Genomic DNA, 25,576 nt, shown 5'->3' with positions numbered 1-25,576 from the left:
GGCCACTGGAACAAATTGCTCTCATCCGCCCATTATGCCAGGGAAGTCTTCATGTGTTTGGTGCATGCCCCCTTAACTCACCAACAGATCTGAGGCACGTCGGTTACCCTCAGCCTGGTTTAGCTTGTGTGCTGAGATGGTTTACCAGAGTGTGGCCACAGTGCGTGCTACAGCTTCTTGGAGCCGGGAAGAGATAGGAAGAGAGTGCATTGCAGGGATGTGGGACAACTGATGAAGAGAGGGAGAGATGGGAGATGGAGTCTCATCTGGGAGAAACAGAGAACTGATTTGGCTGGACTGTGGAATGTGGGATAGAGAATATGAGTGAGGATGGAAAGATAGGGGGAGGGCAAGGTGTAAAGATCTTTAACAGGTAAAAAGAGTTCATATTCTACCCTATGGCCAATAGGGAGCCCCCAAAATGTATTGAGTAGAGAAGTAATACGGTCAGATCTGTGCTTAAGGAAAATGACTTTGGGGACGACTAGGTGGAACAGTGAATAGAGAACCAGCCCTGGAGTCTGGAGGACCTGCGTTCAAATCCGGCCTCAGATACTTGACACACTTATTAGCCATGTGGCTTTGGGCAAGTCACTTAACTCCAATTGCCCTCCAAAAAGAAAAAGAAAAAGAAAGAAAAAAATGACTTTGATAGTGGTGTGCAGGATGCATGACTGATTTAAGGTACAAAGAGTAATTAGGAGGCTGTTGCAGTCATGTAAGTGAGAGGAGATGAGGGCTTGAGCTGTAGTAGCAGCTTTGTGAGGACAGAAAAGGAGTCAGTCCAATGTTGTGCAGTTAGAAACTGCAAGATTTAGCAACTGATTGGTTATGTGAGATGAGGGAGAAGGAAACTGATGACTGTGTTTAGAGAGGCTAGAATGATGAGACAGAAATAGGGGGGTTTGGAAGAGATGACAATTGTGGAGGGGAAGGGGAGTTGAATTTTGGATGTTCTGAGTTTGAGATGCCTCCAGGATGTCTAGTTTGAAATGTACCTAGGTAGTTAGTGACACAGAGCTGAAACTCCGGCTCAGGGGGCCAAATGACTGTGCATGGTCCACCTATTCCAAACCACTTGTGATTATCCATCCACCTAACTTCATCAGGGAGAAAATCTAGAATGGATTGCTTTTATCTGACTTGGGTTTGGGTTTGAAGTTGAAATCTGAGTGCAAATTTAGGAGGTAAATCTGATCTCATCCCCATGGTATTGTATTATTTCAGCAGAAGAAGGAAGAAAATAAAGGCCATAAATCAAAAGGGCAAAGACATTGTGGGTAATTCAAAATCTCTTCCTAATCTTAAAATAATCATTGACTTAGAATATCATTCAGAAATGACCATGTAAATGTGATAGAAAATGGTCTATTATATGCTTAATAACGTGCATTAATCTCTTTGCTCAGCTATTTACCTCAAGAGACCACACTGGCCACCTTGGTGTCAGTTACCTAAATTGTAGTTAAAGTAACTACGAGGAGCTAGCCAGACTCTGGGAACACACATTGGAAAATCAGCCCTGACTTGATGAGTACCAGGAAGAATCCAATGCGTGTGTCTGTGTGTGTCTGGGGCATCTAGATGGCACAGTGGATAGAGGACCGGGCTTGGAATCAGGGAGACTCATCTTCATGAGTTCAAATCTGCCTTCAGATACTTACTAGCTGTGTGACCCTGGGCAGGTCACTTCACCCTGTTTGCCTCAGTCTCCTCATCTGTAAAATTAGCTGGAGAAGGAAACAGCAAACCACTCCAGTGTCTTTGCCAAGAAAACCCCAATGGGGTCATGGAGAGTCAGACACAACAAGCATGTGTGCTTGTGTGTCTGTGTGTATAGCAGTGACGCCTTCAACATTTGTACCAAGAGGAACTGGCTCCACCCCTTCCAGGTGCATTCCAAGGCAGTGTTGGAGGGGTGGCCTGGGAAGGAAGAATGTTGGCAAGGCCAACGTGAGGTCGGGTGATGGAGGTTCGAGTAAAGGGAACAGCACAAAGCCACACAAAATTCTTAGAGGAGAATCATAATAGGAGAGAGCTACAGCCAGATGGGCTGAGGCCTGGAGGAAAGAGTAGGATAGAAACTAGCCGTAGTCATGTGGACCCAGGTCAGAAGGCTTACCTGAGCACAAAAGGAGAAGCCAACAGCATAAACCCCAACCTTCCCTTTGCTGGAGCCCTGCTCTGGTAAAGAGGCGATATGGTGCCCAGCAGAAAGAAGCCTCTTGAATCTCTCAGCTCAGACTGTATCCTTGTGGGGACTGATGTGTGTGTGTATCCACATACACATACATGGATATACACACACACATATACACACATATACATACGCACATATATGTGTGTATACATATATATATATATATATATATATACGCATTATATGTTTCAAAATATGTTGAGTATGGGTGCTTATAAGGAAAACCCAGATAGCCACTACTGGGGGTAAATGGTTCCCATACTGAAGTTCCCAAGTGTTATCCAGGGGAAAAATGGCAGAGGCAGATAAGCTGAATAAATTTTAAGACGGTTTGGTAACCATCCATGTGGTTGGTAACCATATTAACCACATATTGAAGTTCCTGGGTTCTCCTGGAGCTGGGATAGATGAGCACTCAGTCACTCCGCAAGCATTTATTAAGTGCTTGCTGTGTGCCCGGCACTGTGTTAGGCATTGGACATAAGAAGGAAAGAGCAAAAAGAGTCCCTTTGAGAATGTCACATTCAGGTGGAGCAGAGAAATTTGTTAGAATTCCCAAAACAGGGTATGGGCCCCTCTTGTGGGGAGGGAGCTTCTGCACAAGGGCCACCCTACAATCTGTGCTTGGGTCGCTGTTGGCTAGAGACCCACATGGCTCATGTGGGAACAAAGTATAGTCTACTGAGGGGAATAGCCACTGAAGAAGCCGAGCAAAGACAGGATGGGGCAAGAGAATAGCTGCTTCTTCTACCATAACAGTGTTCTAGAGCCTTCCCCCTTTATGTTCTCATTTTTGGCCATGCCTGCCTTGGCTGCAGCTCCTACTGACCGTCCTATCTCTGGTTCAAAATGTCAGGGACCAGTTCTCCCATCATTTACCCTTGGTACTAAATTCTGTCAGTCACAGAGATGACAGAGGTCAAGAAGGATTTTTCATCAACTCTCATGAAACATCCATAGTTTGGGTACTCAAGGACATTGAATTCAGTCATTAGACCTGGGTTTGTAGTTCCAACTCCACCATTGTATGACTTGAGGCAACCCTCCCCACCACCACCACCACCACCCCCAGTCTCAGTTTCCTCATATGTAAAATAAGGGAGTTGAAACTTCAGCTGCAGACTTTTTTCCCCCTTTCCATCACTATTTGTCAATGTCATATGAGTTCAGCAGAGAGAAAATCTGAGAGAAGATTGATTTCATTCTGATTTTATTCCCTCCCTGGATTTTTTTTTGCTTGAAACTTTGAAACAGGCATCTGTGATTGTCACATGCAGCATTAACTACAATTGTACCATACGGGGTTTTTGATGTGTGACTTCTTTGTTTGTGAAGTTAGAATTATTTTTACAAAGAAATTTGGAGAAATAAAGAACCTGTCACTGGGGTAGGTACTCCCAGAGCTAATCCAGGATGTTTTGCTACATCATGCTTAAACATGGACTTATTTGCTCCGAAATGCTCATAGATCTGTTCTCTCAATTTGGGAGACCTCTCTAGGGAAGATTTCAGCTCATCTATGTCTGCCCAGTTGCTGGAAATCTTCCCCAGTTTCTCCCAACAGTACTAATACAGCATCCTGGCTATCCACCTGACATCCCTCATCTTTGCCCAATGACTAGCAAGTTTTTTTTCCTATCACACATTTGAGGACACGTTCTCCTCCTACGCTTCTTCCACGTTCCTCGTGAGTTGTATGATGCATCCTATTTTTATCTGCCATGTGTTTCTCCATTGCCTTCTATGGGATGCTCATTTTTAATTCTTTGCAGAGCAGGCTTCAACATAGAATTCTTTTCTTCCCATAGAACTTGGACTGTACCCCTGGGACCTTGACCTCTGATGAGTGACTTTTCACCTTCTCTTTCCCAGAAGCAGGCTACACACCAGTTCTTAGCCATTTGCAAACAAGCCATGCCACCTTATGCCCTCTCCCCTACTCCCCATCCCCCTTTCCAAATCTAGCTGCCCTTTACATGTTGTTCTCCCCTATTTGAACTTAAACAGTTTGATGATGGAGACTGTCTTGCTGGCTATGCCTAACACATAGTAAGAGCTTAATAAATGCCTTTTCATTCATTCATAAAAGGAATAGTGAATGATTTTTATAAATGGATGGTATGAGCCTTTAATATGTCATTTTGTTCTACTCAATCAAATGCTTTTTCATTATCAAACATAATTAGATTTTATATCCTCTACCTCTTTCAGCCAATCACAAAATAGTAAAAATGTGGTCCATTCTTGATTCTGATCTGTAAAAGCCTACTTGTTCCTTACCAATGGTCTCATCAAGGATACCCTGATTCATATATAGATGACGCCTATACAGATTTTGTATATGTGAGATGGTAGTCTCACTGGTCAGTAGTTAATGTTTTCTCAGTTACTTTAGGAGGAAATGAAATGGTCCAATATTTTGTTCGTGACTTTGGTATCTTTCTGTCCTTGAGTTACCTTACATATTGATTCCTCGGCTTCCCCAGCCTTGTGTCTTCTCTATCTATACTTGACCTTTTCTAGATGCTTTTCCCATCTTTGTGCTTCTCAGTGTCCTTTCTACCACCCCTCCAAGCACACTTGGAACTGTGAGGTCAGGGTCCAAGTATAGCAATTCCACTAGACTTAGTGAGTGAAAACAGCCGTTCTCGTAACCTTTACAGATCTTTTCCATTTCTCCTCCATTATTTGTCGTCCTCAAATGCCCTTGGGATAACTTTGCTTAGCCTCATCTCTTCCAATATTTCTTTAAACTAGTTTTACCCTCCATTGCTTCTCTCTGCTTTATGAGACTGTATTGCTCATAATCATCCATCATCCTTCATAAAATTCTGCAGATGACTTTATCTTCTAAGCCAATGTTGCCTTGATTGTTTGCATGTAACAAATCACACAACCCATGATATGTTTACATTTGGTTAAAAAACAAGATGTGATTTTAATTTCTTCAATATTGTCTAATTTAGTATACACTAAAAAGTGATTAAACTTAGTCCACTTTGGATTTATACCAGAAAAATAAAATAAGGAGGTTGAACTAGATCAAAGTTTCTTAATCTGGAGTCTGTGAATCTGTTTTTTTTTTAATATTTTGATGACTATATTTCATATACAGCAAATGGTTTTTTTGTAATCCCATGTATTTTGTTGTATGCATTAAAGATATTTTTCTGAGAAGGGACCCATTGACATCACCACACACTGCTAGAGGGGTCCATGACCCCCCAAAAATATTAAAACTGTCTGTACTAGATGATCTCCAAGGAATGCTAGTCAGAAGAATCCGAAAGCATTCTAGAAGTTAAATCTATCTCAGCTTTTGTCTGTGTGAGTGTTGTGGGCAGTTATGAGAGGAAATATTAGACTATACATGTCTCATCAATGTACTATGGAGGCTTGTAGTAGGTACATCACTGTTTTCAAGCTTTCTAAGATAAGCAGATCAATGAAATATGAAGAAAACCTTCTATCCTTAATAATAATACTGATGCTGATGCTAGCTAGCATTAGTATAGTGCTTTACAAATTGTCTCATTTGATGGCCACAATCCTGGGAGGCAGGTACTCTTATTATCTTCTTTTTACAGATAAGGGAACTGACGTGAAAAAAAGGTTAAGTGACTTGCCCAGGGTCACACAGCTGACTATCATATAAATACTAGTTAGGGCTCTTAAGTAGGTCTCCTATGTTAAAATCATGTATATCTGCCTGATTGTCAATGTTACATCATGAACATGGTGCTAGACTTGGAGTCAGAAAGACCTAGGTTCAAACCCCACCTCTTGCCCTTATTAGCTGTGTGACCCTGGTCAAGTCATTTAACTTCTTGAGCTTTAGGCTGCTCCTTCAGACTTATCCTTTAAGTTATGGAGAGGTTGTGATCTGTACAAATCTGTGAGGTTCTCCTGCGTATTTATTCCATAAAACTGAGAGCAAACATATCAGGGCTACATACATGTTTGTATTTCTTGTTGTTGTTATTAGTAAGTAGTTCCCTCTTCCTTCCTTCCTGGCTTCTTACGAGGGCTTGACTTTAATGTTAAGTCATTGCTACCTCTCAGGAGCTGAGAGTCGCAGCCCTTTGAAATCTACTTCTATAGCCTTATTCTGTGAGGGGAATGGGAGGATGAAACCTGTCCTTCCCCCTACAGTTTCCTAATTGGGGCATTTTTCAGGAAATTTCATGCCCAACCCACTGACCATAGCCCAAAAAACTGTAATATACACGTATGTTAACAGTTATATACAGATACTGTAATATATACACCACACATACCCACTCCTCCCAAGCAAGAAAGATGCTTCTGTCTGGGACCCCATGCTTTTATTGTTGTTGTTTTGTTGTGTCTGACCCTTTATGACCCTATCTGGGGGGGTTTCTTGGCAGAGATACTGGAGTGGTTTGTCATTTCCTTCTCCAGCTCATTTTACAAATGAGGAAGGGAGGCAAACAGAGTTAAATGACTTGCCCAAGGTCACATAGCTAGTAAGTATCTAAGGCAGGATTTGAACTTAGAAAGATAAGTCTTCCTGATTCCAAGCCTAGTGTTCTATCTACTGTACTACCTAGTTGTCCTGATACTATCTCCCCTCAATATCTAGAGTTTTCCTTCTCTCTCTCTGTCTCCCTCCCTTCCCCCCTTCTTCTTTACTAATAAAATCACCTATGACTTCCGCTCCATGCCCATAGATTTTGATGTCAATATTTTTTGAGGGGAGAAAGAGAGACAATAATTAAAGCTAGAATGTGACAGGGGAGAAAAACTTGCTTCCAATATTTAGGGTCCAGATCAGAAGAAGCCTTATTCAAAACCACTGTAAATAGGGTTGTCAAAAGGAAGAATTCCCTTGAACTTAGCATAGAGCAGACTTTAACATCCTGACAAAAAAGCAATTTGTTACCTTTGAAGTTTGTTGGGGGTTTTTTTGTTTTTTTTATATCTGGTCTTAAAAGTAAAGCAGGACTTTTTTCTGTTATTGACTTTACAAGCAGAACAGGTCAATTTACTGATCTCAAATGAAAGTGAGTCAAAAAATATTAAGCACCTACTATGTTCCAGACACTATGCTAGGAATACAAAAAAGGCAAAAGACAATCCCTGCCATCACAGTCTAATGGGGGATACAATGTGCAGACAACAATGTACAAACCAGCTATAGACAGAGTAAATAGGAAATAATCAGTAGAGAGAAGGCACTAGAAATAAGGAGGTTGGGAAAGGCTTATTACAGAAGGTGGGACTTTAGCTGGGACTTGGGAAGCCAGGAGGGGAAGCTGAGAAGGGAGAGCATTCCAACGATGTGTCATGAGAAGAATCAACTTAACATCTAAAAATAGTGCAGAATCGTACCTGGCTGCTTGTTTTGCTGCCATAGAGTCAATTCCAGTTAGGCTGAAAAATAAGAATCATCTGAAGAGCTCAATGTGGATGCACAGTGAACTCATGAAGCAACTATGTGTTTGAAAATAAACATACAGAAGATTAAAGCCTGACCACATAAGAGAATGTTATTATAGTAAGAGGGCAGGCTAGCCCCATAGAAATAGTGTTGGGAATGCTAAAGCCCAGCATGAGAGGAGGAGAGTTGAAAAGAGTAAAATGGGGGGAGGGAGGGACAGAGGGGTTCCATCTTAATGGTTCCATGTCTGTGTGTACCTCAGGGCTCCAGGATTCCAAGCATTTGGGCTTGGCCTGTTTCATATTTTTTTGTAAATGACTTGGATAATCAACCAATCAATAAACATTTATTGAGCACCTAATATGTGCTGCACACTGTGCTGAGGATGCAAAAGGAGGCAAAAGACAGCCCTTGCCCTTAAGAAGCTTATAGTCTAATGGGGGGTAAAGGCATAGAAGGAACAGTACCTAACAGGAAAACAGGATGAAGCAAGGCAGGATCCAAGAGGGTCCTGACAGGCTAGAACAAGGGACAAATCAAATAAGATGAACTTTGATAAGGATCACTGTATCTTGGGTACAAAAAAAATCAACTTCACAGATATGACAGGGGGAGGATAGAAAGCAATTATTCTGAAAAAGATGTTTCAGTGGACTCCATGTGTCAGCAGTGTGATGGCAGCCATGAAAGCTAATGCAATCTTAGATTTCATTAAAAGGGGCAGATCTCACAGGAATTAGGGAGTCCATGGTCTCATTGTACTTGACTTTCTTCAGACCTCATCTGAAGTACAGTCTTCAGTTCTGGTTACTATAGTTTAAGGGCATTGACAACCTGGGGAATGTCTAGTAGAGTGGTGAATGACTCTGAGTCCATGATATGAGAATTGAGAATTGGTTGAAAGAACTGGGCATGTTTAGCCTGGAATAAAGGGAAAGGGGGTAGGACATGAGAGCTGTCTTCAAGGCCCCGTGCAGGGCTGTATTGTGGAGGGGAGACAGATTTGTTCTGTTTGATCCCAGAGGGCAGAACCAGGAATGAAGGGAGGAAGTTCCCAAAGTAGGCTCAGGGTCAAGAAAAACTTCCTCACAATTACAGCTGGCTATTAGACCAATTCGAATTCACAATTAGAGGTGAGACAACTTTCCAGGAGAGCTGATGGGTCTTCCTCCCTTGGAGGTTTTCCAGCAGATGTGGACTTTCCTTGTCAAATATGTAATGGTGGGGATTCCTTTGGTGTATAGCTTGTTCTACATGATCTCTGAGCTCCCTTCCAACTGTCAAATTGTGTTTTTCTGAGTCACTGGTGCCATGGGGAAGGAGAAAGGCCCTTTTCTTTGTGCTTCTATGAAGGCAAGGACAGTCTCTTTTTGGTCTTCATGTCTCCATTACCTAGCAAAATGTGATGCATAGTAGGTGTTTTAATAAAAACTTATTGAATGAATTGAATTAATGAGTGAGTTGTATTGATGGAGTGAGTACCCTCACCCAGTGAATTTAAAAGTTAGAACAATTTGGTTATAGCAGGTTAATGTACTTGAGAATTACAAGCCTGTTGAGATCAATGTGTCCATAACATATGTACATTTTTTGTGCCTCATAACTGGTCCAGAAGTACCATTATGGTGTATGCTGAAAAGAAGACATGTCCAAGGTCTTTTTCCCTCTGAAATGTGTTTGTTTATGACTCTTGTAAAAATCCCTGTGCAGGGTCAGAGGCTCTAAAACTCTCAGCCACCTTAGAGAAGATCTTTTAGTCCAACTCCCTCATTTTGCAGTTGGGATCACTGAGGCCCAGAGAGCGGAAGCATTTTTCCCCAAGCCATATGGCTAAGTAGCAAAATCAAGGTTTGAATCCAGGTCCTCATTTTAGATCCAGTTTTCTTTCCTTGGGTCCCAGGTCTTTTCCTCCCTCCGCTCCTCCTGCCCCTTAACCTAGTTATTCAGTGACCTTAAGCCCAGAAAATGCCTATGGAGAAAAGGACTTTGGCCCTTCCAGTTCTACACCTGTGGGCTGAGACAGATACCCTTCCATCTACAGGACCAGGTCAGTTGCCCAACAATGGTGACTCACCTCTATTGACCTGGCATTTTCCAGGCTGATCTGTGTGTTCCAGACAGTCTTTCATAATAAATATTCAAAACAGGAAAGCTGCCAGTAGCCCAAAGGGATCTCCTCCCTTAGAAGGTTATTGCTTTTAATAGCTTAGGAAGCTGCCCCTCAGGCAGAATTTGGAACCAGCAATTTATTGCTGGAGGCCCAGCCCCTTTGGGTCTGCTGGGTAAATAACTTCCTTAAAGAAGGAGGTATGTGGCTAACCCCCACAGGGTTAAAGGGAAAGTTAAATGAGAGGAAAGGTCAGATGCCTTATTTTCTTGGGTTTTTCACATGCTATGCTGTTCTTCAGTGATTTTTCAGTCATGTCCTTTATTTCATGACCCCATTTGGGGTTTTCTTTGAAGAGATATTGGAGTGATTTGCCATTTTCTTTTCCAACTCATTTTACAGATGAGGAAATTGAGGCCAACAGGGTGAAGTGACTTTCCCAGGGCACACAGCTAGTAAGTATCTGGGGCCAGATTTGAACTCACAAAGAAGAGTCTTCCTGACTCCAGGCTCCAGCTGCCCTTCACATGCTTTATCTATGGCAAATCAGCTTAGGAGAGCTGGTTGCTCATCAAGATTCAGAGGCAAAGTAAAGCACTTCATAAACCTTAAATCACTGTCTAAATGTCAGCTCTTTGTAGGAAGTTGTCCCCCACGGGTTTGTCATTATAAGAACCACAATCAGGTACCTAGTACCGTGTTTCCCTGATAATAAGACACTGTCTTATTTTTTTTTTGGAAAGAAAAACACCAGAGGGCTTATTTTCAGGGGAGGGCTTATGTTGTCCTGCCTCAGCTCTCCTCCGCGGCACTGCTCTCAATGGCGCCAGCAAGCAAATCACTGGGGAAGAACAGGATGACGTGCTCACTGCTGCAGCTCTGATTGGATGCAGCTCGGAGCGCGGCATGCGTTTCACGGGGGGGGGGCACGGTGCATACAGAGGGTACCGTAATGTAGCGTGTAGCGCAGGGGATCACCTTCACTACAGTAGCAATCTCAATAGGGCTTATTTTCGGGGGAGGGCTTATTTTAGAGGAATCTTACACAGTAAGGGGGGCTTATTTTCGGGATAGGTCTTATTATCGGGGGAACACGGTAGGTGCCTAATCAATGCTTGTTGACTCGAATCAGAAGCTAGAAATCACCTAGTTCAAAACTCTCATTTTCCTGATCTGCACAGTTAAGAGTCAAGTAGATTAATGATGGAGCTAGGACAGAAATCAAGGTCTCCTGATTCCCAAACGTGAGCCCTTTGAACTCACCCCATTACTGCCTTCTCCAGTGCCTTATTGATATGTGAGTCAGCAAATAACTAAACATTTTTTAATTTTATTTTTAATTTATGGAATGCAACAAGCATCTCCATAACAGTGCAATTTCTAAAAGATGATTGCACATGAAAATGCAAATCTGCTATGCAAAACTTGCTCTTCCTTTCAAATGTACAATAAAATTATCATATAAATTTCTTTTTGTTTTCTTCCTTCCCACCCATGCTGGGAGCTGGGGACTCAGTGGCAAAGATGGCAGAGTGGTCTGCACCCTCAAAGGTTCTTCATTCTAGGGGAGTGATGCCTAGAGAGCTTGGGTAGAGCTTTTCAGATGACAAAAAATTTAAAATGGAGATGGTGAAGTTGGGGAGTTTTTATGAGACTGATGGATTTCGAATCAGAAGATCCAAGTTTGAATCCCAACTCTAATGGTTACTTGCCTCTATGACCTTGGGTAATTCACTTCATCTTTGTGACTTTCTGTTTCTCTGTCTGTAAAACAAAGGGGGTGGGAGTTTGTTGACCTCTGAAGTCGCTTCCAGTTCTAAATGGGTGATCCTACAGTCCCACTAGCCCCCTCTTTCCCTTTCAGAGCCTATTCCAGGTACCTAGAGCCACCTCCCCAGCCAGATGGTCACCCCCACTGGCCTCTTCCCTTTTGTTTCCAGAGGGAGAGAGACAGAGACTCCAGGCTCCTCAAAATGATGTGTCTCTGACCTGGCATCTTCATTCCTTCAGGGCCTAAAATATAATAAACTCACTAATCAGATAAATTTTGTCCTGTTAGTGTACTTATAGGAAGAGGCTAGATGATTATTCCTCAAAAACCTGTCCCTCTCTTTTCCAAAGAAAATATACTGCCTCTGTCTTTTTTTTAAATTTCCTAACACATTAATTACTATGGAAGAAAATTTCTGTCCAAAGAGGGAGAAAGAGCTGGGTATGGGTAGGCAAGAAGGTAAGTGGGGAGAGAGAGAGAGAGAGATCAATAGGTAGATAAATGAATGATAAATAGAGGGGAGACAGGTAGGTAGGTGGGCAGATATATATAAATAGAAAAGTAGATATAAATGGATAGATAAATATAGGTGTATAGTCATATAGACAGTTATAAAGATAATATAGAGATAGATGAGATAGATCTAGATAGATGATATGTAGATAGATGAGAGATCAATAAAAATAGACAGACAGACAGATGATAAGTAGATAGGTGATATCTGTATTAGGTGCTCCCTAGCACAGACACTGTTCTAAGAACTGGGAATGCAAATATAAGCCAGTAAGATGGTCCCTCTCCTTAGGGCACTTGCACTCTAATAAGAGAAGACAGCACATAAAGGGAAACTGGAAAGGGGGGACAGGGTGGAGTGAGGAAAGTCAGTGCTTCCAAGAGAAGGAGAAAAAGTCAAGGTACAAATGAGTTGAAACATGGCTAGCATCCTTCCTAAAATGGTGGACCTAGAAGGGAGTGAACAATCAGGAGAGAAGGTCTTCAGGGCACAACAGTAGAAGAAGAGTCCAGAAGGCTGGTCCAGGTATGGAGAGGTCCTCTAATGGTGCTGATCACAACCTCTGTACACCTTTGGACATTCAGTTGTTATGGCTGAAAAAACTGATCCCCTGGTGGCCAACCTTCTGGTGATGGACTTCCCCAGTCCTAGCAAAGCTGACAGCAGCAACATTTATTAAGCATCTTCTATGTGCCAGACTGAATCAGACATAGAAGCAATGTGATAGAATGGAAAGGTTTTGGCATGAGAGGATCCAGGTTCAAATGCTGCCTCTGACATTTACTATCTGGGTGACCTTGGACAAGTCACATAATCTCCTTGGTCTCTTCAATGTGATCATCTCTGAAATGAGAAGAAAAAATGGAGGGTTAAACTAGATGGTCTCTGACACACCCTCCAGTTGTAGATCTGTTAACCTATGACATGCCATCTAATAATCAGCAAGCATTATGAAGCCCTTACTATGTGCATGGCATCATGCTAAGAGCTGAGGTTATCCAGAAGAAGCTCAAGCAGCTTAGTAGGTCCTCACAGAAGTTACGACTTTGAGAACCCAGTGTCTGTCCCTTCTCTGTATGAAGATGCATCAGAGTAGGACTTTAATAGAGGTTTATGTGCTTAAAATATTAACGGTAAGCCAGAGTAACCCAAGGCCCTCCCTTATGTTCCTGATGCCCCCCCATGTTCCCTTCATTGTGAAGGATAGTGCCACTCTGGGCCTTGGTAGCTCAGAGACACTGACCAGCACATGAAGGGTAGGCACGAGTGTAATGTCATGCCAAGGGCATAAGTCAAGCAGAGCCAATGGAACCAAGACTGGGAGAAATGAGCCAAGGTTCTGAGGCTTGGGTAGACCTCATAGACCAGCAGAGGCTCTAGGCTAGAAGTCTGGGAGGAGTCTGATCTGCTCACATCCAAAACTGGGGGCAGAGAAGGGTCCATGGTAGAGTAATAGAAAGGCCTGGGACTTCAGGTGGCTTCAGATCCAGATTCTGTCTCATTTTGATGTCCCTGGGCCTCTGTTTCCTCCAGACTGTACATTTTCACTAGGCTTTCTCCCTGACTTGCTTCAAGTCCCAGCCAAAATCTCACCTCCTGCAAGAAATGTTTCCCTGTGCCCCCAGTGCTACTACCTGCCTTCTGGGATAATCTCTGATTCATCCTATGGGATGCACATTTCTTGTTTTTCCACAATTGTTTGTGCACTGTCTTCCCCATTCAATTGCAAGCTCCTTGAGGGCAGGGATTCTTTTTGCTTTTCTTTTCTTTGCTTAGCATGGTACTAGCACATAGCAGGCATTTAATAAATTCTACTTGGCTGACTGTAATGTTAAGGGAATAATCAGGCTCTGGGCTACAGGGAATTTCCAGCTAAGTGCTGGGGTCGGAGGATTTCCAAGCTCCTCCGCACTCAGCCAATCAGGGGCTAAGTCTTTGTTATGTATTCTAGGAGCTTGGCATTTTACTTTGGGGGTTCACTTATGAGAAGGACCTTGTGATTCCCTGGATGAGGCTTTCCCTGTGCTCAGACCCCCAACTGCTCAGATGTAAAGAATCTCTTGATCCAGTGGTGTACGTAAAGTGTGTGGCAATGTTGCTTTGATTCAGGCAGTCAGAGCTCTGTCTGTTGGTCTTTATGCTAATTTCTCTGCTTGTATTTTCTCTGACGTCTTTGTACTTTCTACCCATTGCTTTTGGTTCTGCCCTCCTCTGCTTGGCATTCAAAAAGCCCTTCAGAAACTGGTTCCAAACTACCTGCCAGGCTGAGTTCACGTTACTGCCCTTCACCCAACACTCTGCTTTCCGCCCAAAACAGTTTGTTGGTCATTCCCTGAAGTCAACAGGCTATCTCTGTGCCTTCACTAGCCTGGCCCTGAGGCTGGAGGTGCATTCACTTCTCTCCTTGTAGCAGCAAGCACCCCAAGCGTCCTCAGGGTTTGCAGCTACCACAGGTTCTTGGATCTGCTTTGTTAAAGGAAAGCAACTCAAAATGGGTTAACAAGCTTACTTTAATCAGTCAGACATATATCGTTTACCTTGTTCAGGAGAAAAGGTCAGCACCCTGAACCTCAAAGTATACAGGCATAATTATCAAGACAGAAACATCAAGTAGACAGATTTCCAAACTGTCCAACCATTACATCCATACCCAGTCAACATCTGGGTTTCCACATTCTGGGTTTTTCAAAGCCGGGGGACTCTCAACATCGGCTTCCCAGAATTCAGATCAAATCACAGAACACTTCTCAAAGTGAGTCCCAAAACAAAGCTACACATCAGGGCTTATATAGCCTTCTCCTGGCTCAGAGAATGTAACAACCTTATTGACCCACTGGCCAATCAAAAAGTATCTACTGAAAAACAAGCCTCCCTCCCCAGGCTTCTGGTGCACTTTAGCCTAGGGGCAGGGAAGATCTTTAAAATTTACATTCGCATTACACTCCTTCATCTAATTATTTGTTCTGTTCGCTCCAGATGATCTCAGATTTACGAATCTATTTTATGTCTTGTAGCCTCCAGGAAAGGGTCAGCTCTGTTGCTTTTTCGTTTTGTTTTGTTTGGGTATTTATATTTCCCATATCTAACAGGTATTAGACACTTAAGAAAGAAATACTTGCTGAAATACTTAGTCTACATCTAGATTGGAAGGAATTCTGATCTCCTCAGTAATATCAGTAACAACATTGCTATTATAGGTCAATAATAATAGTTGCATTATCATGTGAGGTCATTAGTGTAAGTATTCTTTTCCCCATTTTACAGGTTAGCAAACCAAGATCAGAGAGGTTTAATGATCACATAGCTAATAAGTGCCTGGTATAGGTTTTGAACCGGAGTCTAAGACAAGGACGATCTCTGTTGTAAGTTATGGGCCTGGCCTTCAGGAAAACCCTAAAGGAGATGGTTGTGCTAAAGAAATCATTACTGGAAACAAACTAGGAGATTGAATTCCGTGGAAACTCCCTGGAGTGCTTCATCTTTCTGTGGTTTGTTTTGCTATTGATTCTCCCGTAGAGGGGACCAAGCACTCACCACAGTCGCTCCCCTGAGGAAGGCGCCAGACGGGTACAGATTCTTATCTTTGAGACTTCTAGATGAGAAACAGGAGGTTGACTTTGCATGGACTTTATGCTTCCCTGACTTAGGAGTCATCATTCTTCTTCCTTTCACGGGAAACTGCACATAACTAGTTTGAAATCTGATGTATCTTATTTAAAAGTATTAACGAGCTTGGACTGGGGGAAAGAATTGTTCCTTTGAACAACACGTAGGTTGGTCTGAGCAGTTTTTTCAAGAGCAGAAGCTATCAAGTCAAATTAAATAGGCAAGAATTTTGTGCCAGGCACTATACTAAGTGCTGAAAAAAGCTTCCAAAAGGGCTAATTCATTGATAAATAATAAGAGATTTAACTGAGTTGGTTAGCAACTTTTTTGTTGAAGAATTCTCCCAATTCAAAGGGAATCATTAGACTTCCTACGCATCAGCCAGGCTCCTGGGAATCCTCTCTTACCCTTCCCTCTCTCTAGATCCCATAACCAATGAATCCCCAGATCCTTTAAATGCTCTCTTTGTAATTTTTCAGCCATCTATCTTTACTGTTCTTGCCACCCTAAAATCAGGCATGCCCTTAACTTGCCTAGATTCTGGCAGCTGTCTCCTAACTCATTTCCCACTCCCAGCTACTAACCTCTCCCCACTCTCATCTATCTTATGTACCTTGAGCTGGTCATTCTTCTTTTAAAAGGCAGGGAGGGATGGGGAAGCTAGGTGACAGTGAATAGAGCACTGGCCCTGGAGTCAGGAGGACCTGAGTTCAAATCTGATCTCAAGACAGTTAACACATACTAGCCATGTGACTTTGGGCAAGTCACTTAACAAATTGCCCAACCTTCCCCACTCCAAAAAAAAAAAAGCAAAAAAAAAAAAAGGCAGGGGGGAAGGAGGACCTTTCTTCATTACTTCCTTGCTCTAATCCATCAGTGGCTCCCTAGTGTCTCTCAAGCACTCTGTAGATCAATAAACCCTGATCATGCATCTAATAGGTGGGAGGTTCTGGAGGAAACACAGGAAGTGGAGACATGATAATGAGCCCTGAGAATCAGAAGACCTCTGTGCCATAAATCTGCCAATCTCTTAACTTCACAGCATCTCAGTTTCTTCATGTAAAGTTAGAGTGTTGGGTTAAATGTTCTCTTAAGCTCCCTTGGGACTTTCATGCACTGTACTATAGACCCAACAATGGATACAAGCAATGTATTCTTGGTTTTTCAATGGGAAAAAGGTGGGAAGGAAAGAAAACAGAACTAAAAATAAAATAAATGTGATTTTTTTTTCAAGAATCTAGTTTAATTATACGCCTACTTCCATAGAATCATAGGATCTGAGATTTGGAGTTAGAAGGGGCCCTTTGTTATTGTTTGGTTGTTTTTTCAGTTGTGTTTGACTCTTTGTGACCCCATTTAGGGTTTTCTTGTCAGATACTGCAGTGATTTGCCATTTCCTTCTCCAGCTCATTTTACAGATGAGGAAACTGAGGAAAATGGGGTTAAATGACTGCCCAAGGTCACCCAGATAATAAATGTCTGAAGCCAGATTTGAACTTAGAAAGATGAGTCTTCCTGACTCCAGGCCTGGCACTCTCTGCACTATGGTGCCCCTTAGCTGCCCCAGAAGGAATCTTAGAGGACTTTTATTCCAATTCCTACCTTTTACAGACAAAGAAATTGAGTCCCAAACACATAAAGTGACTTGCCTAAAGTCACACTGACAACACATAGCCAGGGTGAGATCTGAACTCAGGCCCCCTTATTGCAAACCCAATGCTCTTTCTATCGTACTGTGTACCCTGAAATCCTGGGATGTCTGGGGGTTCATGCTTGTCTTGTTCTCTAGACTCAATTGGAATCCCCTTGAGGTTAGGGACTATGTTATATAGTCATGTTCTCTAAAGTCTAGAGGTGGACCATTTATCAAAAAGAAAATCTGTCTGTGTAAAGGACTTTGTGACCCTTGAAGTTGTATATAAATATTAGCTATTATTATTATCATTGCTTGAATCTGTCAGCATGTATCACAAGGAGGAAAGGAAGACAATTGGAAGACCTGATCTTGACTTAGAACCTGAAAGGATTTCCAAGCCTTTCTAATTCAATCCCTTCATTTTCCAGATAAGGAAATTGGGGCCCAGAGAGGTTAATTTAAGTCACATAGGCAGTAAGGAAGAGGCTTCATTTTGAAAGACTTTGTGAGCATATATGTACATGTGTGTTATATATTATATATATGTTCATATATGGATGTCCATGTGTGTATGCTGTAATGTTTTAATGTGTCCACTTATGAATATGTACATATATGTTCGAGCATTGTTATATATTTTCCTATATCTGGATATAGTGTATTGTATATTATACATAGAGCTATATAATATGTCATCTCTGTATAGTGTTAGTTGTGGAAGCACTAGGGCTCCTCACACATAGGCCGGCCCTGTTTTCTGCAGGCAGAAAGACTATTTGAATCTATCTCCAAGGCCTCATTCAACCATTCTCCCATGTGAATTGGAAGGCAGACACCCCAAAGACAATTGGGGGATAGTCAGATAGACCATTTGTCATAGTTTTTCTTTTGTACTTAATCCCAGAAATAACTGAAAGGGGGTGGATTAGGGAAGGGTGGGGCAGACACACACAGGCACAGAATTTCAGAATTCAATTGTGAAATCCATCTTGGTGGCAAAACCTGAATTATGCCCTGGCCTATGGGCATTCTGCTTCGAAATAGAAAATGAGGTGGTCTCACCAGGCTGCACGACTGTAGGGCTTGTTGTCACTCTGTCTCAGCAAACTGAAATGGGCTATCAACCTCTGTGGCAACTGAATGAAGCAATGTGAGACCAGTGGTGTCAAGCCTGATGGAAAACAGTTCAGGAATGCCAAGCAGCCCCTCAGCCCGACCCTTACCCAAAGAGGAAACAGCTCAGGAATGACCCAGCCTCCCCAGCGTCCTCATGGCACAGGTCTTCCATGGGGCGCAGACATTTTTTCCTTTCCTGAACATCACTGCAAGTGACGTCTTCAAGTCAGCTTCTGCCATTGCCTTCCCTCCTCCCAGACTCACGTTGATGGAGACTCCCAGCTCTCCTGTCCTCAGAAGAGCACCCTCCTCCATGGGGATGTGTTTGTATCCTTTAGAGGCTAAGAGGTAACATTCCTAAGCCCATGTGCAGATGGTGGGCAAGGATATCTGACAGGCCCCAATGCTGTTTTCATGTAAACAGTTCCCTAGGACAAATCCAGTGGGAGCTCTGTTCTTTCTTTCCCTTCTTCTTTGCAGTATCTCTTGTTCTTTGAGGGCCATCAATGTCTTAGGTAGTAGTGTAGACTCTGGGTAGGCAGTAGGGTAGGTGCTGGTGTTTAAACAAAGAGCATGACTCTGCTCTGTGTGATTTTATGCCCCCAAATATTTCACTCATTCAGGATGGCAAGATTAGCTTTTCTCTCTGAGCTCACCCAACACCTTCCCTGAGTGTGAGCCTGAGCTGGGGACAGATAGCCCTTGGAAGACCATTTTAATGGTTTTTGGAGGTGATTGAAGGGCTTAGAATACTGCATAATAAACTTTGCTAAATTCTAGAGATGTTGTGTCTTTTACTGTGTCAAAGTTCTGGCCTCTCTTTTTCTTCCTGTGAGCTCTTTCCAAAACTATTGCTGAGGCTATTTTAGCCACATGCTACTAAAAAACTGGTGTTGTACCTCATTTATTCGATCATCTTCAGCAAGGCTTCCATCAAAGTTAAGCGCTGACATGGGGTATAAAGGGTCTTGAGAAAATCCAGTTCAAATCCCATCAAACCTTGGGCAAAATCTTTCCCATAATCCTTTGCAATCCTAGAAAGGAACAAAGTTGAGTTTGCCATATCGTACTTAGAAATGGAATGTTGTAGGTCTTTGCCTGTACCAGGACAAGTAGTTCCATATGTGGGTTTGTAGGTAGAGCCAGGGGAGGGTATCCCCTTTATCCCCATCCTCACCCAGCCTGGGCTCTTGGGCAAGCATTCTGCCTTGTGTATACCTAGTTCTCCTTCCTGTGTTAAGATTCTCTGGACTAGATATAATTAGATTGCTCAGAGGAGTTGGAGAGAAAGGTGATTTGCCTTATTGCTGGAGTGTTTGTTGTAATGTCCAGTGGTTTACTGCCTTTATTTATCTGTTTGTTTTGGGGGTCACATTCATCTGGAATTATATTTCTGCTCTTCATGGGTAAGTTTAGCTGCCTCGAATGTAGGGGACCAAAAGCAGAAAGAATTTATTTATCTGGAAGAATACTCCTCCATCCAAAGAATCCATAATACCTTTTGCATGTTGATGCAGCAGGGGCAAGGGGAGAGGTGATCATTCTCACCTCATTGTTAAGATGAATGTTTCCATTCCATACAACCTGAGTCATTGGTTAGTAAAGAAGGTTAGAGTCTTGAGGGCAGAACCATCTCCTTTTCATCTTTGTATGGCCTGACACACAGAGGCATGCTCAATGTGGAAGGCTAATAGTAGAATAACCACATATTTCTGTAGTGCTTCAGGTTTTCGGAAGGGTGTCCTCACCATAGCTCTACAAGGTAGGGAGGACATCACCCCCGTGTTGCAGATATGAAACTGAGGCTCCCAGGGGTTAAGCGATGAGGACAATTTGACGCAGCTCCCCTTCTTGTCAGAGCAGGGACCCCATCCTAGGCATTCTGCTCTGTTCACCTTGCCCATGTCACTCTTCTGAATGACCTTGAATGGTTTAAATAGCTGTGCAGCCCGTGACCAACTCTTACACCCTCTACTCATTCCACGTTTGGAGAAAAATGTGTCCACAAAATCAAAGCATGCTGTGTCATTCCCTTTGTAATAGGAAGTGTGGCCCAGAAGAAGGAGAACTAGATTTGGCGTCAGAGAGCTCAGTTTCAAATATCCTCTCTATCTCCTCCTCTTTGTGTGATCTTGCGATGAGTCCACTTAACCAACCAGTCTGGGCTAAAATTCCTCATCTGTAGAATGAGGGGTTGGACCGGAGGGCCTCTTGAGGGCCCTCCTGCCTCTAAATCTGTGATCCTGGGGTTTCTTCTAGATCTGAATGAATGCTCCTAGGAATTCCTCTCAGAGAATTCTTCTCTTGCTTTGAGTATCCCCAGCATGAATGAGCCAGTACTTATTAAATGCCAACTGTATGCCAAGTACTGTATGCTAAGCACTAGGGACTCAAGCACAAAAGAATGAATCAATCTTTTTCATTTTAATGGAACAGACCACAAGAGCCTCCAAGAGTACATGTGACATAAATATAGGTAAATTTAAAAAACTGAATGCAGATACTCAAATATAAGATTGTTTGAGAGGGAGGGCACTGTAGCATCTCACTGGAGAAAGAAGCTAGGAACTTCTCTTTAGGCAGCTACAGCTTATCTTTCCATGGGTTTGAAGCAGGAGGAAAGAATAGAAGATCATGGGGTGGGAAGAAGAGCTTATAGGAGACGGGGTGTTCAGGGAACAATAGTACCTCAGGTGTATCTTTGGTGTCTACCTGATTCACCCAACTCTCACCTGTGACTCCAAGAAGCTGTAGCATGTGAAGCAGCCATACCCTGGTAAAAAAAAAAAAAAAACAACAGTCTCAGCAGACAGAATAAACCAGTTTGAGGGTAGCCAATAGCCTTAAACCTATTGGTGAATTAGGAAGGTGTCTACCCCAAGCATGTGAAGACTTCCCCTGGTGGAATGGGTGGAAGAGAGCAATTTGTTCCAACAGCTATGAAGGCTGAAGCAAGTGCTATGGAGTACTTAGAGTTTGGTCAGACATCAGAGATGCCAAGGTCACCCACTCCATCCTGGGCCATCACCAGTCATCTTGACTTTTGTCCTGTTACTGGACTTCTGTGACTCTGGAGGACAAAGTGTGGTTGACCACTTTGTGCAATTCTGCCTCACTTAAATCCAATTCATGCACAAGTCAAAACCTCACCATGATGTCATTGGTCCTGTTCAAAAACAAAATACAATCCCCCTCCAAAAAAAAACCCACAAAGGACAAACAACACCATACCTGGTTGTTCAAAAGCTCCCATTCAGACCCTTTTGCATTAACTGCCTCCTTCCTGGCCCAGCCACTGGACTACACTGAACACCATCCAGGTGTTGGCTGACATTTATAGAATGTTTCTAAGCATCTCCCTTCTGAATTTAGGAGAAAACAAGGTAGTTTTGCAGTGAAATATTCCTGTTCTTCTCCATCATACCAAGGGAATGATCTCTGCATTTTAATTGCGCTGTTATGTGGTTAGGGATGAGGTGACCTTTTCATCTGTCTATTCCCAATTACATTTCTTTTTGTTTGATTTTGGCAAGCATTTGAGAGAGCACTGTGAATGCATATGTGTGTGTGTTTGGGTCACAGTTGGCTTATTCTCTTCCAGAATACAAGTCCTGAGCAGGTGAAGAGGGAGGAGTGAGTCTCCCACTTCAACCTTCTACTGTTTCCTTCATGAACCCCACTCCCAGCCATTAATAAAACAACAAAAATGATTCTGTATAGTTTCTCTCATTGTCTATACTACTACTAATAATAATATTTATAGTGTAAAGTTTGCAAAGGGTACTATAAACATTATTTTATTTAATCCTCAAAACAACTCAATGATGTAGGTAATATAGGTCATAAAATCATGGATTTATAGGCTCATAGGTTCAGAACTGAAAGGGAACTCGGGGGCCATCTGATCCAAACACCTTCATTTTACATATGAGGAAACTGAGGCCCCAAAAAGCTAGATGACTTACCCAAGGTCCTACAGAATGGAGAGGAATTATTTGAATCCAGGTGCTCTAACTCCAAAGCCAATGCTCTTTCTAGTGAACCATTTCACAGATGTGAAAACTGAGGTCAAAAGTGGTGATGTAACTTGTCCATGATCACACGGTGGGATGAGATTCAAACAAATCCAATGCTCTGCCCTCACTATTTTGTGGGAAGTAGCATAAAATCCAGTGAAGTGTTTGAAGTCAGAAGACCTAGCTCAGTTATGCTCTCTGTCTCCTTAGACAAGTCACTTCAAATATTTTACCCCAATCTTGCAGGGTTTTTATAAGGATTGACTGAATTAGCATATGTAAAGTGTTTTGGAAACTTTCAAATGCTAAATAAATGAGATAATTGTGATAATGATGATGATGATTATGGTGGTGGTGGTGGTGGTGGTGATGATGGTGGTGATAGTAGTGATGATGATGGTGGTGGTGATGATGATGGTGGTGGTGGTGGTGGTGATGGTGGTGGTGGTGGCAGTGGTCATCAAAGTTGACACACCTAGTAAGCAGCAGAGTGTTCAAAGCAGATTTGAACCCATGTCCCCTGGGACCTTGTGGAAGGAGAGCCAAGCTCCCCAGTGAGAGCAGTCTCACAAAAACTGGGAGAAAAGTGGTATTAAGCTATTTTAGAAAAAGTTTATAGGAAAGAAATATTTGATAAGGAGAAAGAAATGGGAGAAAACTCTTGTCTGGGCTTAGGCAACAGAGTGGAAGCAGGAGAAGGAAATGCTGCCATAATTCTCCTTGAGCTTATTCAGTAGATCAGAGGAAGAGAGAGGAAATGATGTCAAGCTTAGCTTCCTACAAATGAACCTTGATCTTTGCATGAGAACTATCTCTGATGAAAGGGTTTGTTTTCTTTTCCATGTGGTTGGGTTTTCTTTTGGGGGGGGGTGTCAGAAATGGAGCAGGAAGTAATTTATCTTGCCAGAGTTATAAAGCTGAAAGGAATCTAAAAGTCATGGAGACCAGTTACTTCATTTCACAGATGAGGAATCTGAGACCTAAAGAGGAGGGAAGGAAGGAACGAGCTTTTATTAAGCACCTACTATGTGCCAGGCACTGTGCTAAACACTTGACAAGTATCATTACATTTGATCCTCATAAGACCCCTGGGAGGCAGGTGCTATCATTATCCCCATTTTACAGTTGAGAAAACTGAGGCAGACAGAGGGTAAGTGACTTGCCCAGGGTCACACAGCATGTAGTTATCTGAGGCTGGATTTGAACTCGGTTCTTGGCCCAATGCTTGACCAAATGCAATATCCGCTGCACTGCCTACCTGGAAAAGTTGCTATTTACTTACTACCACACAAATAGTAGTAGCAAAGCCAGTACTAGGACTCCAGTCTCCTGGTTCCCATTGTGGGATCTTTCCCTTAAGCCACACTGCAGTCTTTGGCCCCAGCCAGAACCAAGCCACGTGAGTAAAGAATGCTTCTATCCAGGGTGAAGAATGGTCTCACCAGACAAAGTCTCCTGGCCCCTAGAAAAGCATTACGTTGTCACAGGTGAGGAGGACCATGCCCCTGTACCATTTTCAATGTGCAGATTCCTAGAGTGCTATTACGTCTACCATGTTGTTTCCATTGAGTCGGTTCAGTTGGGTGTGACTCCTCGTGATCCCATTTGGGGTTTCTTGAAAGATACTGGAGTGGCTTGCCATTTCCTTCTCCATCTCATTTTACAGATGAGGAAGTTGAGGCCAGCAGGGTTAAGTGACTTGCCTAGGGTTACACAACTAGTAAGTCTGAGGCTGGATTTGAACTCAGGAAGATGAGTCTTCCTGACTCTGCACTATGGTGCCACCTACCTGCCCCTATGAATTCTGTGACCTGGCACCAGACAAGCCAAGCCAGAGATATCTATGGATGTCCAAATACATACATGGCTTTCCAGATGTTTTCACCCTAGAAAAATGTCATCAAGTACAAACAAGTTCTTCAAAGCCCCCACCCTTCCTTCTCCCATGGGTCTCCAGACCTAAAATTTCCTCAGAGTTCTCATCAGTATCATCTTTGACTCCTATCTTTGTAGCGTAGTTCCTTGCCCAAAAAGACACACTTAATCAATGCATGTTGATCTACTAGTTGATTATTTATGGTCTTAGAGAGTTGCTGGATGCTCAGAAAGCATTGAGATTTTCCAGTATCATACAGCTAGTATCAGAGACAGAATTTGTAAAGGGTTTAGGGTTTCTGTTTGTTTGGTTGGTTGGTTGGTTGGGGGTCTTTTTGGCTATTTGCTACACCAGCATTTCTCACAGTTTGTACAGTCTTAAGAATTACTGAGGACCCCAAAGAGTTTTTATGTGAGTTGTATCCAGGAGTGTGCTGGTAAATGTTTAATAACCAGCTCACAGGGGTTGAGAGGGCTCATTAATCTGTATTTTTAACATTTTCTCCCTCACTTTCTTAAGTCTAGAAATCAATAAAACAACAAATCAAGCCCTGATTTTTAGCATTTGATGATTTCCAAGGTGTAGATACTCACATGGAAAATTTAACAAGTGATTCTCTCCAGCTGGTACAAGTGGGATCCAGCATTCCCCAATTTCGATATTTATTGTATTAGAAATTAAAACTGATGCATTTTAGAGTATTTATTAATCATTTTAAAATAACAATAATAAACTCATTACATGTTAAGATAAATAACATATTTATATGAAAAACAGCTAAATTTTCTGAAACAAATTAAAGGAAAAAAGTGGCCCTATTTTCATATTATTGCAAATCACTTTACTGTCTGGTCTAATAGAAAACAATTAGATTCTCTTATCTGCTTCTGCAATCAATCTCTTGCAATATGTTATTTTGGTTTAATTATATGAAAAAAAATCCAGCCTCACATGGATATGAAGTTGGTAAAGAAAATATTTTTACTAATTTATTTTAAACTTAAACACGCAATAAGAAAAGAAAAAAACATAAATACAAATTAAGAAAAGAAAAATCATTGCCATGTGCACAGCAGAACATAAGAGAAAATTCAAAATATATAGCAATAAATTTCCCCTTCAAGAAAGCCTATATGATAAATACTACACACTGTGTTCAGAGCTGTCCATCTTTGCTTCCTTGTGGATTTCCTTGTGTTCTCTGCTGTGCATTTTTTACTTTGTTTTTCCCCCCCTTCCTCCCCCCCCTCCCCAAGAAGGCTACAATTAAGCAAGGATATATATTTAGATAGATAGATAGATAGATAGATAGATAGATAGATAGATAGATAGA

The 25,576-nt window shown here is 42.3% G+C and overlaps 2 protein-coding genes across 2 annotated transcripts in view; both read left to right on the top strand.

The window, feature by feature from the left end:
• Positions 1–25,576, top strand: part of ACKR4 (atypical chemokine receptor 4) — a 781,696-nt gene that overhangs the window by 726,550 nt on the left and 29,570 nt on the right. The gene's annotated exons all lie outside the window — the stretch shown is intronic.
• Positions 22,758–25,576, top strand: part of TMEM108 (transmembrane protein 108) — a 35,624-nt gene continuing 32,805 nt past the window's right edge. Inside the window, 1 exon segment of the mRNA XM_069088299.1 lies at positions 22,758–22,921. Within this exon segment, the coding sequence (XP_068944400.1) occupies positions 22,758–22,921 (164 nt within the window).

Source organism: Petaurus breviceps, unplaced genomic scaffold (genome assembly GCF_028583685.1).
Source record: "Petaurus breviceps papuanus isolate PSGF00001 unplaced genomic scaffold, PetGlider_PUasm1.0 185, whole genome shotgun sequence".
In the NCBI taxonomy this organism is placed as follows: Eukaryota; Metazoa; Chordata; class Mammalia; order Diprotodontia; family Petauridae; genus Petaurus; species Petaurus breviceps.
Note: the sequence above shows the minus strand (reverse complement) of the source record. Positions and strands in the feature narration are given on the sequence as shown.